The sequence below is a fragment of the Lycium barbarum genome, chromosome 6, assembly GCF_019175385.1.
Source record: "Lycium barbarum isolate Lr01 chromosome 6, ASM1917538v2, whole genome shotgun sequence".
Lineage (NCBI taxonomy): Eukaryota > Viridiplantae > Streptophyta > Magnoliopsida > Solanales > Solanaceae > Lycium > Lycium barbarum.
Window position 1 is genome coordinate 14,449,581 of NC_083342.1, and position 16,359 is coordinate 14,465,939.

The 16,359-nt window shown below is 35.0% G+C and overlaps 1 protein-coding gene across 2 annotated transcripts; it reads left to right on the plus strand.

Moving 5' to 3' along the window:
* Positions 1 to 8,438: 8,438 nt before the first annotated feature.
* Positions 8,439 to 12,179, plus strand: LOC132599583 (WUSCHEL-related homeobox 3-like). Of its 2 annotated transcripts, none has more exons than XM_060312909.1 (2): positions 8,439 to 9,063; positions 11,929 to 12,179. In XM_060312909.1, exons 1-2 carry the CDS (start codon positions 8,482 to 8,484, stop codon positions 11,938 to 11,940), a joined length of 594 nt encoding a protein of 197 aa, XP_060168892.1. In that variant the 5' UTR covers positions 8,439 to 8,481; the 3' UTR covers positions 11,941 to 12,179. The 2 variants fall into 2 exon arrangements, with proteins under 2 accessions (XP_060168892.1, XP_060168891.1); XM_060312908.1 differs by lacking the exon at positions 11,929 to 12,179 and adding an exon at positions 11,028 to 11,448.
* Positions 12,180 to 16,359: the final 4,180 nt, after the last annotated feature.

Here is a 16,359-nt window from a genome sequence, read left to right on the forward strand (position 1 = left end):
TTGGTTTTGATGGTTACAACAGGACAAGGAAAATTGCTGAAGGAAATCTGCACTTCACTGTTTATGGAATGCATGATTTTGTTTGCTACATTTACACAGACCTGATGTTGGTACTGTTAGCAAAATGCAGATTTCATAAATTGCAGTTGCTGATGGTTATTCATGGTTTTGTAGGAAATGCAGCAGTCGTGACTACTGTACAGTGTTGGCGTGAGAGGACAAAGGAACTGCTATTTTTTTGCAGCAGGAAAACATTGCATTCAAGAATACTACCTCCATACTCAAGTCCTATGGGAGGAAAGTATGAGAGTAGTTGTTTCAAATAACTTAATGTTCTTTTTTTGCAGATACACAGAGGCTACATGGAAAATATTATGCAGGAGGGACTAACAGGAACTCATCAAATTTTGATACTGCTACTCTGGTTGTAATTTGCTGGAACTGTATATATTACAATATCTATCATGGAAATTGCATTATAATACCTACAAATTGCAACTGTTCTGTGGCACAATTAAAGAATATGGGACATGAAGTGGAACTGCTACTTTTTATCTTAGGCAACATGATTGAGCACATGGAACACTACAGGCCTTTTGAGACTAATATATACACACATACCAGTGATATTCATGGTATACTGTGTTATTGTTTGGTTTTGTTTTTTCAGGAGTACACATGGGCATACAATTTCTATTTAGTGGTTGTTTCTCAGTTGGTGGTATTAGCACCCTGAGATGCTCATCCTACTGAGGGATGGTCAATATTTAGAGAAAGTAGTGTCTTGGTACATATTGAGGGCCACATATATTGCACAAGATGGCTAGGGCTTGTGAAATACAGAAACTGAAGTCTTCACTCATGGCATGGATCATTTCTTTATGGAGCAGTTTTTTGGTGTTATTTTGATCATCAGCTCCTCAGGATCAAGTTTTTCATTGCATTTTTTCAATTTTTATTTCTATTAGTTAATTCTTTAGCAATTTGTAGTATCAAGTTAAGACAAGTTATAAGTCTTAATTTGGTCATTAGATTAAATTTTTCATTTTCCAGTAGCCTTTTTGGCTACATTTGTATAGACTTCTGGATTCATTTTGAGAAAAGTTTATAAAATTAGCCCTAGGCCAAAAGCCTAGTGGACTTTATTAAAAAAAAGCCAAAAATAAATAAAATAAAATAAATAAAAAGACTTGATACTATTTAAACATTATAATAACACTTTAATACATCATATGAGAGTCCCCATCCATTAGACACATGTTCAAAATAGTTTTAGGACACCCAATCATCCTTAAATCACTAATATTAGTCTAAAAAAGCTAAAAATAAATTAAATAAAATAAATAAAATTACTTGATACTATTTAAACATTATAATAACACTTTAATACATCATATGAGAGTCCCCACCAATTAGACACATGATCAAAATAGTTTTAGGACTCCTAATGGTCCTTAAATCACTACTATCTAATTAGTTTGACAATAAGTTGTTATTCTCAAAGCAAAACCTTGTTCTAGGGACAACATTACTTGTGCTTAAGGTCTTTTGATCATGTGTCTAATTGGTGGGGACTCTCATATGACGTATTAAAGTATTATTATAATGTTTAAATTTTATCAAGTCTTTTTATTTATTTTAGGCTTTTTTAGACTAATATTAGTGATTTAAGGACCATTAGGTGTCCTAAAACTATTTTGAACATGGGTATAATGGATGGGGACTCTCATATGATGTATTAAAGTGTTATTATAGTATGTAAATAATATCAAGTCTTTTTATTTATTTTATTTTATTTTATTTATTTTTGGCCTTTTTTAGGTTTGGGTTTTTTTTTAAAAAAATAAAGTCCACTAGGCTTTTGGCCTAGGGCTGATTTTATATATTTTCTCAAATCAAACAAAGCAGAGTGTCTTTACAAATGTAGCCAAAATGGCTAATAAATGCAAAAATTAAACTACTGACCACTTTAAGCCTTATATGATGACTTAAACTGGCTCTACAAATTGCTAATGAAAAATTACTAGTAAATTGAAAATAACCATTTTTAGACCAAAATAGGCCAAAATATTTGGCCCTAACTCTTGTGCTATTGATAATGTTACCAGCTATGTGAAACTCCAAGTTATGTGAACTGTAGTAGCAAATTTGCATCTGCTGCTACTAGTCTTAAACTTGCTTCTTTAGCTGTGTTCCATGTCTTATTCTTTGTGTTGAATAGAGAATTAGTATTTGTTCCTTGATGTTTCATAGAAACCACTACAGTTGGTGGAAACTTCTGCCTGCACCTAATCTTTGAAAATCTCTGAAAATTTGCCCCAATCAGCCTTAGCATATCTTGCAAGATCTGTATATTGAGTCGTGCATAAGAACTAGATCCACCAAGAATTGAAACACTTTCCATACATTGACAATCTCTCAACAGATTGAACACAAAGTGCTAATACCACAACTTGAGATAAAGACAATATATAGATCATATTTTGCCTCTTGTATTTCCATTTACCTGAAACCAGCAAATCCAACATGCCATATCAAAAAACGCATACCACATATCAGTCATTTCATCTCCTAGGCTTGGATCAATGAGCTGAATATGGTATTCAAACTTGTAATATATCTGTGTCACCTCACTTCCTAAATGATTAGGATCTGTAACACCATCAGATTCATCACAGTTCAAAAAAGAAAAACTGTGTCACTGCAGCATATATTGCCTTCTTCTCTTGAGTTCCTGTACTTCCCATATCATTTTCCAAGAAATTAGAATCAATAGGGAGTAAGTTATGATCAGCTTTACGCCAGACCAGCATCATTTTTAGCCTGCAACTGCAGAAAACAAGATCAGTAAAACCAGGACTGCAGTTCTTCAAGAGAACTGCACATCTGTAGCCTTTGAGCTTGTGATCTTTGGCCCTGTGAATCCTTTCTTTGTGTATCTGCCGATGGATTGCTGCATTTGTTCCTTTCAAGCTTGCCCTGAGTTAACAATTTGTGCCCCTATGACTTCCTTGGTATAAACCAGTTGTTGCATATGTTGAAAGACATCTACTTGTAGTCTTTGTTTCCTCTTGTGCTATCATAACGTCACTTCCCATATCCCTTCCTATAGATGTAGGATCAATGGAAAGAGAGACTGCTCCAGCCTGTACCACATCATTTCCTACTTTACAGAAGCAATTGAATGTCCATACAGACCTTAGCCCTGCAAAAAAGAAAAAAATGTTAGTGAAAAAATATATCACCATGTTCTCCTCCAAAAGTATTTGAACATGATGATAATGTATTCTTTCCAATCCAGCACCAAACATCAGCTTTTTTTGCATAAACACCAGAACTTTCCCTTTTGTCATGAAACTGTGCCAATTCATTCCAACTGTTGTATATCTGCAAGTCCCAAACCAAATCCTGTAGCAGCAACTGCATCTCTCCTTGTTTACATGACCATCATAAATTAGCTTTTGTCCAGCTACTGCACAACTAGCAAAAACTAACAATGATTTTTGTACCATAGCTGATTCTTATAGTTGCATGTAGGATCAATGAACCAATATCATAAATCTTCCATATGAATAGACTTCCATGATGCAAGGCTTCTTCTCCTCCCCACCAGAATAACCAGATTTACATTATAATTCCCTCCTCCCCAAGGATTTGGACTTCTCCTCTCTAGGTTTGGGGTTTGGGGGTGTTTTTTTTTTTTTGGGTCTGTTGGACTTATGAAAATTTAGCAGGCTTCTCATTCAATAAAAACCTTTATTCCCCTGGTTTATAATAAACCTCGAAGGTCCATTATAGACTTACTCAATGAGTAATTATAGATCATAGTCATTTATTATAGTTATGTTTATTAATCGACCTAGCACACTTAGCTTTATTTCGACGGTTAGAAAACAAATGCATTACAACGGTAATAAAATAAAATATTCTTAAATTTACAATGGTAACAATCACCCTTCCCTATATAAAATGACTCAAAATTCAAACACCCACCTCCATTGTCTCTTTTGTTGATCAAACACCTCCATTGTCTCTTTTCTTGATCAAAATCCACCCAAAATGTCTCAGCTATCCGAAATATCTCAACCGCAAGTTCTTGACATTTGTTTCTGCGGTCAATACACTGTCTTGAAGACATGACGCACCCCAAAGAACCCAGGTCGCAGATTCTTTAGTTGTGCAATTGGAACTGTAAGTTTCTAATTCAAAATGTTTGTGTTTTTTTATATAGTTTCAGGCCAGTCACCCTTCCCAAACTCTAATTGATTGTTGTTTGATTCAGGATTATGGTGGCTGCGACTATTTCAGGTTTATTGATCCATACCCCAACAAAACACCAAAAAAATCTCGAATGAGCCCAAGACCTAGCAGGAGCCAAGGTGGACCTGAGACATCATCATCAAAAGGCTTAACCAAATCTAAACTGCATAATAGGCTCTGAGAATCTTTAGAGAAAGAGGAATTAGCTCAGTCTTTGTTTAGAGAATCTGAAGAAAAGAAGAATCGCTTGAAAGTTATGTTGGGAGAAGTTAAATTTGAGAGGGATGAAGTAAAAGAGAGGTTGATGGTGGCTGAAGAGAAAAATAATAGAGTAACGAAGCTTTTGTATGGTTTATTAGTGGTGTTTGCTATATGGAAATATGTAATAGGGCTGTAGTAGGACTGGGTATTTCATGTTGGCGTATAAAGAATTTTGGACAATATGAAGCGGGTTTTATTTATATGAAAAATATGTGTGTTTGTCCTCAAGCGCTATAACATCTCTATTGAGTTTGTGCATAAACTTTATTCATAGTCGATAATAATGCATATAAACTCACAGTTGATGATCAACAATCATCATAGTAGATAATAAGGTTTCATGTCGCCAATAGATAATTTTATTAAGAATGATCACTACTTGTAAAAACAGTCATATTTAAAGACATCCAAGTTCACAATGAAACAACACACTTAGATACACAACAGTCAAATTAACTGTTTCGTTAAAACAATCATATTTGAAAACATCCAAAATATTTATGCACATCCAAATTCAAAAGGCAACAGCACAATTATATACAAAGGTTTCAATGATCTAACCTTCGCATAAATTAATCCAAAATCAGTCAAAATTAATTGTTTGTTAAAACTATCACACATTAGTACTGATTGTGGTTTTTCATCATCCACCACACACATTCAGTAAAAACTTAATAGTTAGTTGCAACCCAAAAAACCAAATTAGTTGTCTCAAGAACCATTACTCTGGGCGAGGACGCCCGACACAAAATTTTCAAGGTCAAATTCAACATCAGCTTGACTGGCCTCAACCTTAGTAGAGACATTTGCTGCTTTCTCATCTTGAGCAGCTAGCATAGAGATCTCAACCTTCTCGACCTAAGCCTTCTCAAATTTCTCGACTTCAGAAGTTGGTCTAGGGCCCTCAACCTTCTCAAGATTAGCACTAGCGATCTTCTCATTAACCTGGGCAGTTGGCACAGAGACATCTGCTGCCTTCTCAGCTTGAGCAGCTGGTCTAGTGAGCTCATCGGTCTCAGCTTGAGCAGCTGGTCTAGGGAGCTCAACACCTACATTCACCTTGTTGATAGCAGATGGGTCCACAAGTGCTTATGTTACATTTTTTGGACATAATTAAGAAGAATGCAAATCGTATACAACACAATTAGAATAAAAAAATTCAAAAAGTTCACCTTTCTCTTTGGCAGTCTCCTGATTCTTCTTCTTCGCCTTCTCGCTCTTTCTAAAATTTTCTGCCTCCACATAAGTGAGAACAACATTCAGAGACTCCTCCATCTTCACCAAACGCTGTTGTAGTTCCACATTCTCTATCGGCATTGAAGGCCCCCCACGTGGTGTGGCACGACCCCTAGAAGTCTCAGTGCCAATATTACCACCAAAATCTTCAGATTTAATATCTTCCACATCATATGAGGGCTCCTTGGAATCCTTTTCAAACCTACTATGACGCTTCGAGGCATGATAAGTATCCTCATTAGAATTCTCCTTGGGCTGCTTTCTCAACCTACTAGGAGCCTTTGAGCCAATCTTTGGTGTAGCCAATACGGTCACACCTTCCAATTCAATCTTCAATTTATCTATGATGGGATCATCAACCTCATCATCAAATGCCAAGAAGTCTTTCATGTAGTCCTGCTCCATCTCACGCATTGTGGGGATGATGTAAGGGTGCACAACCTACAAATATGAAAAACATTATCATTTAGTTTATATTTTTGCCAAAACATTGATAATAGACTACAAATTTATACCTGTGAAATTTCCCTTCTAATACTAAATGGATCTCCTTCAGTAAATCGCTCCATTTTTGTGGTGTGCCACCTAAGAATCGTAGGAATAGGCAGAGGAACCTCATTTGATTTGCTAGCATGCAGTCCAAGTGCGGGGAAAGCTTCATAAGTCCAGACCTATAATAACATAAAATAATCACTGAGTGTAAAAATAAATAACACACAGTCTATAATCTACTACACCAGTGGTTTATAACATGTACCATGAATGTCTAGGGGAAGCCGTAGAGAGCATATGATGGAGTCTTCTTATCAAGATGGGTTTGGTAGTGCCTGGGAATGTCTACCTTGTCCATCAAGTATTCCAAGGTGAGTTCAAAGGATTCCTTTCCCTAAGGATAGCACTGGAAGAATTCCAAATCGTCAACCATTTTAAACCAATCAGCGTCCACACCCCTGGACACATCTTTGGCCATCAAAATTGTAGGGAGAAACCACACAAGACATCATTTCAGCTTTTCTTCTTTATTTAATCTAGGCCCTCTTATCACCGACAATATCTTGTCTGATGTAATCTTCTTCTTTCGAGTAACCTTTGTGTAGAATTCTTCCCCTTTCTTAATCGCCCTGTCCTCTCCATCAATACTACACTCATCAATGGGGTTTGAGTGGGATGCACGCTTAGCTTCTGCACTTCTTTTTCTTTTTCTATCTCGGCTAAGTTCTTCACCTCTTCTATTTTTATCCTTACGATTCGCATTAGAACGAGTTTCAACCATAGCACAAGAACGGGGGAGTATTTTTTCTCCTCTGCCTCTAACCTAGGCATTTATACTATCTATATACAAACAATAGAGATGTTGATCAACCACGATACAACAATAATCGAACAAAAGTCTATTAATAGACCATATATAATTTAAAAAAGCAAAAAACAGAAAAACAAAGATCGAAACAAGCAAAATAAGCATAAATAACACACATTTCGATGAAAAACAGGCAAAACAACAAAGATTTTCAAAAAAAGCAGATCTTTATGAACCCAGATTTTTATCAAGGTCGAAAAAAAATCAGGGCAATATGGAGCTCAAAATGCTCCGACGGAGTTGTAGAGTTAAAGAAATTACCTGTTTACGACGATCAAGGCATGTTGGAGCTTGGGGGAGAGGTGGAAGTTTGAGAGTTCTAAGCTAGAAAGCAAAATAAAGAAGAGAAAGGGACGGATGAGAGAGAAAGGGTGTTTGTGTATTTTATTAGAAGTCAACTGGACTTATGTGTGTAACTTAAAACTTTCAATGTTTTTAAAATTATGAAAAGTACCCCATTCCCATTTTTCTAAACCCATAATACTGAAAAATAATTGAAAAAGAACATGAGTGACCACAGTGCAAATTAAAACTTAGAAGTGGTCTTTTTGACAAATCTTCTCAGGAAAGTCCTATAAAATCACCGAAACCGCAACATCCAAATAGACAAAAAGTATAAAAAAAGAAACTACAAAACTACACCTCCAAATGTGAGTTCATTTTAAATCTTTTTTTTTCATAGTTTTCGCTAAATCAAAAATCAAAGTTTGTGAAATATTTGACGGAGACGAAAAGTATTCGCATTTGACAAATTTAAAGGATCAAAACTGCTCAGAAGTATATTTAAGAGAACATTTTGAACGTATCCTCAAATTTGAGAGACCGTTTTCTCATTTTCTTCGAGTTTTTCGCACCATAACTGTTGATTCAAATTCTCATTGTTCCCCTTCTTTTCCTGTGCCTCTTCCACTATCTCCTATGTGATGAATTTTCTTTAAAAGATAGTCATCTCCTATGCGATGAATTTTCTTTAAAAGAAAGTCCTTTAAGGGAAAGAAAAAAAAAGATTAAGAATACTTGGATAAAATGCACTCTGAATTCTTTTTCGTGAGATAAGAGTTTTACAGTATACTTTATATCTGAACTAAAATTTACACCAAAGTCTAGGCCCCTTTGTTAAAAAGTATAATATGAACATTAAATGAGTCCATATTCTTCATCCTCCCTTAAACAATAACACTGCAAACTGTCAAATTTGTCAAACGATAACTTTTGTTTTTTTTTCCTATAGGTAGTACGTAACTATAGAGAGGACCAACGGTGAAATTAATGACCCTAACTTTTCTATTTTCTTTGGTGTAATTGGTGCACATTTTATTCAGTCCCTCAATAAATTATATTATGATTAATTCCAAACAACCCCAATGGACACTCCCTCCATTAGGTATCTTCTCCATCTTCAATTTCTCCCATCAAATTTTCCTCTCTATATACCTATTAAAACCTCACTCTCCATACAGTTTAATCAGTTTATTTTACCCAAACCCCAAGAAAAAAGAGGCAAAAAAAAAAAAAAAAAAATGTCACTTCTGAAAAGTGAAAAAATGACAAGACCAACAAGGTGGAGTCCAACTCCAGAACAACTTATGTTCTTGGAAGAAATGTATAGGAAAGGTTTAAGGAACCCAAACGCTACACAAATACAAAGTATCACTGCCCATTTGTCTTCTTTTGGGAAAATTGAGGGGAAAAATGTGTTTTATTGGTTTCAGAACCACAAAGCTAGGGACAGGCAGAAGCTTAAGAAAAAACTCCTTGCCCAAATGAACCAACAACAAATTTTAGCTCAATATCCCATTGATGCTCATAGAACTACTACTACTAATAATTCCTATAACACAAACACAAATGAGCTCTATCACTGCCCTACTGATCAGCACCCTCAATATTCTTCTTGTGGTGCTAAGCAAATATGCCCTTTTACATCTACTGGACTTCTTCAAGAGGTAGGGAAATACACAAAAATATTACTACTTGTAGTATTATAATTTTTTTTTTTGGTTTCATTCTGCATGAGGAAACTATTTCAGGAGCTAGTCAGCTTATCTACAAGAAAGCTTGCCCCCACACCCACATACACAAAGAAAAAAAGCAAAAAAAGTAATAGTCCTCCCTCTGTTCCATATTACTTGGTCACTTTCTCTTTTCCACACCCCTTGAGAAATTATAAATAAAAGATGTATTTTACTACCTTATCCCTATCTCTCTCCAATAAATACATTCTAATCAATATTGACTATTTTCAAGAACAGTTAATACTAAGGGTAAGATGAGAAATATTTAATTAATTTTATCTTGATTTTGTAAATGAACAAGTAATTTGGGACATATATTTTAGTAATGTGGCCAAGTAATATGGGATGCAGGGAGTATTTGATTATGTTAGGGAATACACTCATCCCTCTTTGATTGTGTAAATTTTTAAATAGGGTTTATGATATCTTGGTCATTCTATTCAAAGCGTTGAGATTTTAGGCTAGATGGTTAGATTCTTTCTGTAACGACCCGTTTGGTCGTTCAGCACTTTTGGACTCTTTTTCGTTATAATACCCTTTCCGTAGCCTTAAATGGTATTCTTAACTTGTGGGGAAAGGGGCACGGTTATATAATTGATGGGTAATTTTTGGAATATATTTATTTAATGTGTTAATCGCTTATTCATAGGAATTTTATTTGCACTTTTATAAGGTATAAGTTGGCGAGTAATGTAATTTACTAAATGGGTCAATTTTTACCTGATACGTATTGATCGAGTAAAAAGGTTACTTTGAACAATTATTTTAGTTGGTGATTAATGGGCCAAGCCCATAATTTATTTATTACCCCATGTTACATGGCCATATAAAATGGATTAAAGTTAATAGGGTTTGCACTTTTAAATCATATCAAAAAAAAAAAAAAGGGATGGACCCACACACATAAATCAGCCGCAACATCCACAAAAATACTCATCTTCCTCTTCAATCATCACCAAAGGGCTACCATTGAAACATCATCTTTACCATGTCAACCAGCCCTTAAAACCGACCATTTTCTGCCTATAGACACTCACCATAACATTATCTAAACACACACTACACCCAGAATAGAAAGCAGTGCGATAGTAGCTATTTCACTGAAAACACCAGTAAATTCTCCATCTTCCTTCATTAGATAAAGGTCCATTTCTTTACTTTGGTTTAGTTCATATTATATATTTCAATTGTTTAATATCATGTGAAATATAACTGAGTATTGATGTTGGATTTCTTGGATGATATATATGTACGTTAGAATTTCCTTTTTGTGCATGTTTCCTTTGATCTGTTTCATGAATGCACCGTGGTCTAGAGTCACTATTTTAATGACTTGACTATTTTTTTATGACTTTATAATGTTGAGCTACTGCTTGTTGAGCTTTTCCTCGGTTGACGAAGACGTTTTTGGCAATTGCTTGAGGTCTATTTAGCAATCTTTTTCTTCATTAAGTATGCAAAAGCTTGTGTACTACTACTATGTACATAATGGAAGTCCTTGTTCAATATATTAAATTACGTTTTTATCTTAATCTGTAAATGCTTTCATCTATATTGTGTGTTTGGATCAGATTTTTTTATATTGTCCATTATGTTTCATATTCTTGATATTTCAAAAATTCAATAAAATAATGGTATATAGAAATTGGTGGGTTTTCCATGGAAACGAGTTTTCAAGTAAAATGTGGAATTGAACATCGATTCGTGATCGGATTTCAATGATTGTTGAGAATCATAAGCTTGGGCTATTGTATGCCAGTTTTTCAATAAAATTACAATCTTGCCCTTGTGGGCCAAATGCCACTTTTTGGGGTGCGTTTTTGGGTTTCGAATATAAATATAGCAATATGGGTGTTCTTAGATTCGTATTCTAACGTAGATCGCATATTTTATAGCTTTTAATCGTTCAGAGGCTCTACGCAAAGGGGAGGCATTAGTTTGATTGTTCGTGGCACCCACTCGGCATTGAGGTAGGTTACGGTCTACTTTAGTTAGACTCTGATTAGAGAATCGTATGTAGTTGTAGAAAGTGACGGGGATAGCATGATAGGCCTTCGGGCATGAAGTGGAGGTGAATTCCAATTAGGTTGGTTTTGTCAGCTGTTATGTGGGCTTGTTGCCAAATGTGTTATTTTTGTGATTATCACTTGCTTGTATCTTCGTCACATACTAGTTCACTCATCACATGAAAAGGAATGGTAATATTGATAATTGAACAGTGGACAGTAATATGACTTGTACTTGTTGATTTATATTGGTGATATTGTTGAGACTGATATCATGCATGGCATGCTTTCCATATTATTGTTGTGATGATTGGTGAGGTGAGTGATTGAGAGACTCTGAGATCTTTGTCGAAGATGGAGAGTGACAGAGAGACTCCGAGGTCTTTGCCGGAGATTGAGAATGATTAATAGCCTCCGAGGTTTGTGCCGGAAAGCACGAGTGGTACATGGACTTCGTGGGTCCCCCATGGGTCATGGCTTTAAGGCACTTCCCTTAGCATGTGTGTACGAGAGTGGAGTGAGAGAGGTGACTATTGCATTGCATTGCATTGCATTGCATTCATCCACTCATACATTTGACTGATCATTTAGTGAATTATATCTGTCTTGGTTGATTTCATGATTCCTTTACACTTTACTTGTATATGATATGTGACCATACCTGTTTGCTCTATATGCTACTTGTTGGTTTCGACTTCTTCATGTGTTATCTAATCATTGTCGGTCTATGATGCTTACCGGTACAAGTGTTGTACTGATACTACTCTTGCTGCACTTTTGTTGAGTGCAGAGTACGATCTAGGTTCCAGTTCTACACCCCGTGGCTGATACGCGAGGGTGACATTTTTCAGTCATTCAGGGTGAGCTACTTGGTCATCCGTGGCCCCTGAAGAACCTCCTCTATTTATTTCTGTTTTTGTAATCGACAGACAATATGTAGCCTTTGGGTATTTTCAGACTTCTATTCCGTACTATGTTAGCGCTCTTGTACCCTTTGACCAGATTTTGAGGTTGTCGTGACATTTCTAGTTATGATAAGCATTTAAGACTTGATAACTTATTCTTATTTATTTTTTCGCTTATTTTACTTGTTATTAGTAATGTGGTTCGCCTACTCGGAGGGATAGTGTAGGTGCCACCACGACTCGCGAATTGGGTCGTGACACTTTCATGGGATATTAGAACCAAGTTTTGATAAACTCGTTTTCACAATCATTTCTATAGGATTCTATCGCTCTGTAGTTCTCTCTCTGTTAATTATCTCTAGATTCACCATTAACTTGTTGAGCCTACTCTCTATATCTCTTTTCACTTCAAGTCCACTTTTCAATCTTTCAAAAAGCATGTTTCCAATCATGTAAACAATAATAATTGAGTTATACGTACAAGATGATGATAGAAAGTACTTCAGTCTCTCATTGGTTATGAAAGGATTTTCAAAGAGGTCATATATATTGTCGTGGTCTTTTCCCTCATTGTATTATAGTTTGGAATTATATACTCAGATTCTTTTGTAAATTCCTAGCAACTTGCTCAAATTTTTAAACAAATGAACATGAGGTTGCTTTGACTTAAAAAACTGAAAACTCTAGCATTCCATCAAATAAAAAAGAGAGAGAGAGAGAGAGAAATTCTTGTATTATTTGCTACGAACCATGCAATATGTGACTTCCATAGTTACTTAGGTACTTCAGTGTATTTATACTTTCAAGCTCTTGGTTTTATATCTTATTTGTTCACTTCATGTATTTTCTTAATTAACACTCTTTTTGGTGTGTTATAGGGTGGCATCATAGATGCATCATCTCAAGTAATGACTTACCTATATTCAATGGATCTCTCAAGACCAGCTGAGAATATGGAAAATTGCATGATAAGACCATATGGAAAAGATTGGATCGTGATGATGAACATTAGTCCTAATAATTTAGCTTGTTGTGTCAATAGACCCCTCAAAACCCTACCACTTTTTCCCATAACCGATGGCCTCAAGGACCAGAATACATCTCCCACTTTAAGTCTAGGAGTTTAAGTTTTATCTATGGTCTTTGTAAATAGTTTTTTACACCATCAAGTCATTATATACAGAGATAACCTTCCTTATAATGTGAGATTTGAAAACGTGAAATAAGATATGTTACGTTACCTGCTATAACAAGTAAAGATGACTTGATGGTGTAAAAACATTCTAAACAGACTGTGTATATTACTTAAACTCGTAGTCTATACTAATAGTCACTTTGCATTATCTCCATGCAAGTAGAATTGTCTTGTCTTTTAGAGTTCTTTGCTTCAATAAAACGTGGCGCAGGATAGTGCCTGTAGTTTAACTGTTTAGTTTGTACCTTGTAAAGAGTTAAATAATATTGGAGTGTCACTTAAACTGATGGTTTCTGTTAACAGTCTGTAGACTGGTAATAGCGAAATATCTGAATTGTCTAATTCTGTTAACAATCATTTGCATACGAGTAGTACTTGTCAAAGAAGATCTATTGACAAGACCACGAGCAGTATAAATACTGTCTTTTCCTTTCTCTGTAACATTAGCGCGCAGAGTTTTTTGCTCCATGTTGAGTTATACTCCCTCCCATCTAATTTATGTGAACCTAATTTTTTTTAGATCTGTGCAAAAAATAAATGACCTTTTTTCATACTTGAAAATAATTTATCTTTATACATTCGATTTATAGCCACACAAAATATAGATGCCTCATTTTACACAACAATTTCAAAAGTTTTTTTTTAAACTTCATGTTCAGTCAAATAAGTTCACATAAATTGAAACAGATGAAGTAATATAATTAAATACTAAAAATAACTTGTGTGTAACTCAACCCTAAAGCTAATTTATGAGGTGAGAATTATCCAACACCATATAAAGAGAAAATCGCATACCTAATGAGCCTATGTGGGACTCAACATTAAATATTAACATAGAGTAATGTTTTATAGTTTACGTTTTTATATGAGGTGGTCAAATTATTCAAGATAGTGTATAGGTCACGCGGACAATCTTTCTGTTCAAATCTCATCGTTGCCTCTCAAAAAGAAAAAAAAAACATTGTAATGTGTTTAGCCCAAGAAAAAGAATCAACCTCAAAAGCCAGGATTTAATCTCGTGGGTTTAACCTCTGATATTTTTAGCTTGAACACATTATAAATTTGAAATTATGAGTTTGGAATCTACTATCCCTTTAAGAGTAATTTCTTAAACTGGGTTTATGAAAAGAGTACGTCGTGAAATATAATATAATTAAATAATTGAAAGTATATTTTCTTACTAATTAAGTTTTCCCTCCGTTTCAATTTGTTTCTCTGAGTTTGACTTGGTATGGAGTATAAAAAATAATATTTTTAAATCTTGTGATCTTAAACTTAAGATATGTAAAATATATCAAAATTTCGTTAAATCTTGTGATCTAAAAGATGTCATGTAGAAGTTAAAATAAAAGAGTTGTCAAAAAAGAAAAAAGACATTTTTTTAAATGCATTAAAAAAAAGACAAATAAATTAAAACGGGGAGAGTAATAATTTAAGCATTTTGATTAAATCATCACACACTTCAACACTCCCAAAAAAGGTGGCATAAAGTAGTGCCTGCAGTTTAAATGTTTTTAGTCTGTACTCTATGAAGAGTTTGGATGGAATGATAGTTTGAGTTCGCAATTTAAATGATCCAAAAAGTGGAATTATGATCCAAAATAACCCACACACACACAAAAGTTACAAAAGTGCCTTTTGCACACAAAATTAGTGCACAATAGTAGTTAATGACGGCTACAGTTAATTGTGCATTGATTTTATGTGCAATACGGGTTAGTTTTATTTTCTCCACACTTTGTATAATTTCAAAGTTTTGAAATTCATGTTTTTTCTATACTTTGATCAAAGATTAGTCAGGTCTCAAAACTCCAAAATATCAATATTTTATATAGAATATGATATTTTTTTCTGCGAACAATAATGTAGGATCAATACATCAAGTATACCTAAACGTTTGGGTCGTTGTTTTAGGGGTTTTAAAGTGCCCTGAAGTAAGTTTTGTTTGGAAACTTGTTATCGTTAGGTTTAAGTGTTTTATTTTATAAGATTTTGATTTACGCGTTTTATTATTTAGTCAAGGCATTACTTTATTTCGAATATGTCGAGATATTTTTCATAATTAATTTATTAATTATTTAGGATAATAAAGACTAAGATAACTAATTATCATTAAGAAAATAAAACAAAACAATATAATATTAACATTAAATGTACAATTTACATAAACACAATTTGTAATGGGTCCCACATGTGGGAGCCTTTACAGTAACCTTAGGTCCCAGGAGCCTTTAGAGTAACCCGAGGCCTAAGGCGATCCCCACCACCCCCACTACCCTCACCATCATCACCATCCCTATCCTTCCTCTTAATAATAGGATGCTCTATGTCATGATCATCCTTCCTTCCCTTCCTTGCGCACTTGAACATAATATGCTTCTTATAGGGGTCTACGTGCACTATGTATGGTCAGAATCTCATCAACATCAGGAGACCGATCCATCTCATCAGGAAACGGCTCCACATGCGCAGAAGGATGAACCTGAAATAACATATAAAAAATTAGTATTAATTTTAATTTAGATTTAATTATTACATTATCTTTTGGTAAAAAATCAAACTTGTGTGTCAACGGGCTCCTGAGAGGGCTCCTGATTTGGCTCCTTAGCCGTCTCCCGAGCGGGTTCCTGCGCTGGCTACTCAGCGGTCTCCCGAGCGGGCTCCTGAGTGGGCCCCGGAGCCGGAGTTGTAGATGGTGCGGGAGCTGGAGCTGGAGCTGGAGCTGGATCCTAATAACTAGTATAAGTATTTTAATTTGTTAAAATAATTATTTTAAACACTTACATCTTGGCTCTCAAACATGTCGAAGTCCATGAATGTGTAGTCGTACTCCAGCTCCTTGCCACCATGTATGTTACATATCGCCCTTAGAGAAACTAAGCACGTTACGTATTCCTCGACGTAAGACCGGAGAGGCCATGAAACTCTCAAGAGGTCAAGGAATGCTTTTAGCAAGTGTTAAACATGTATCCAAAGGCTCCGGGATCAAGCGACTCAAAGGAACTAAGTTTTTCGAAACGTGGGGAAGATTTGGCAAAATTCTGGACAGAAATTTTGGTACAACTTTGAGGAGGTATATCTCCTAGTATATAAGGAGTTACGGAACGCATAACCTATGTAA

What these genes read in the sequence shown, in the direction of transcription:
- LOC132599583 (XM_060312908.1), top strand. Translation starts at nt 8,482, where the DNA reads ATGGACACTCCCTCCATTAGGTATCTTCTCCATCTTCAATTTCTCCCA. An exon ending in CTACTGGACTTCTTCAAGAG is followed by an intron (nt 9,064 to 11,027) that starts GTAGGGAAATAC and finishes CATATTTTATAG; the next exon opens with CTTTTAATCGTTCAGAGGCT.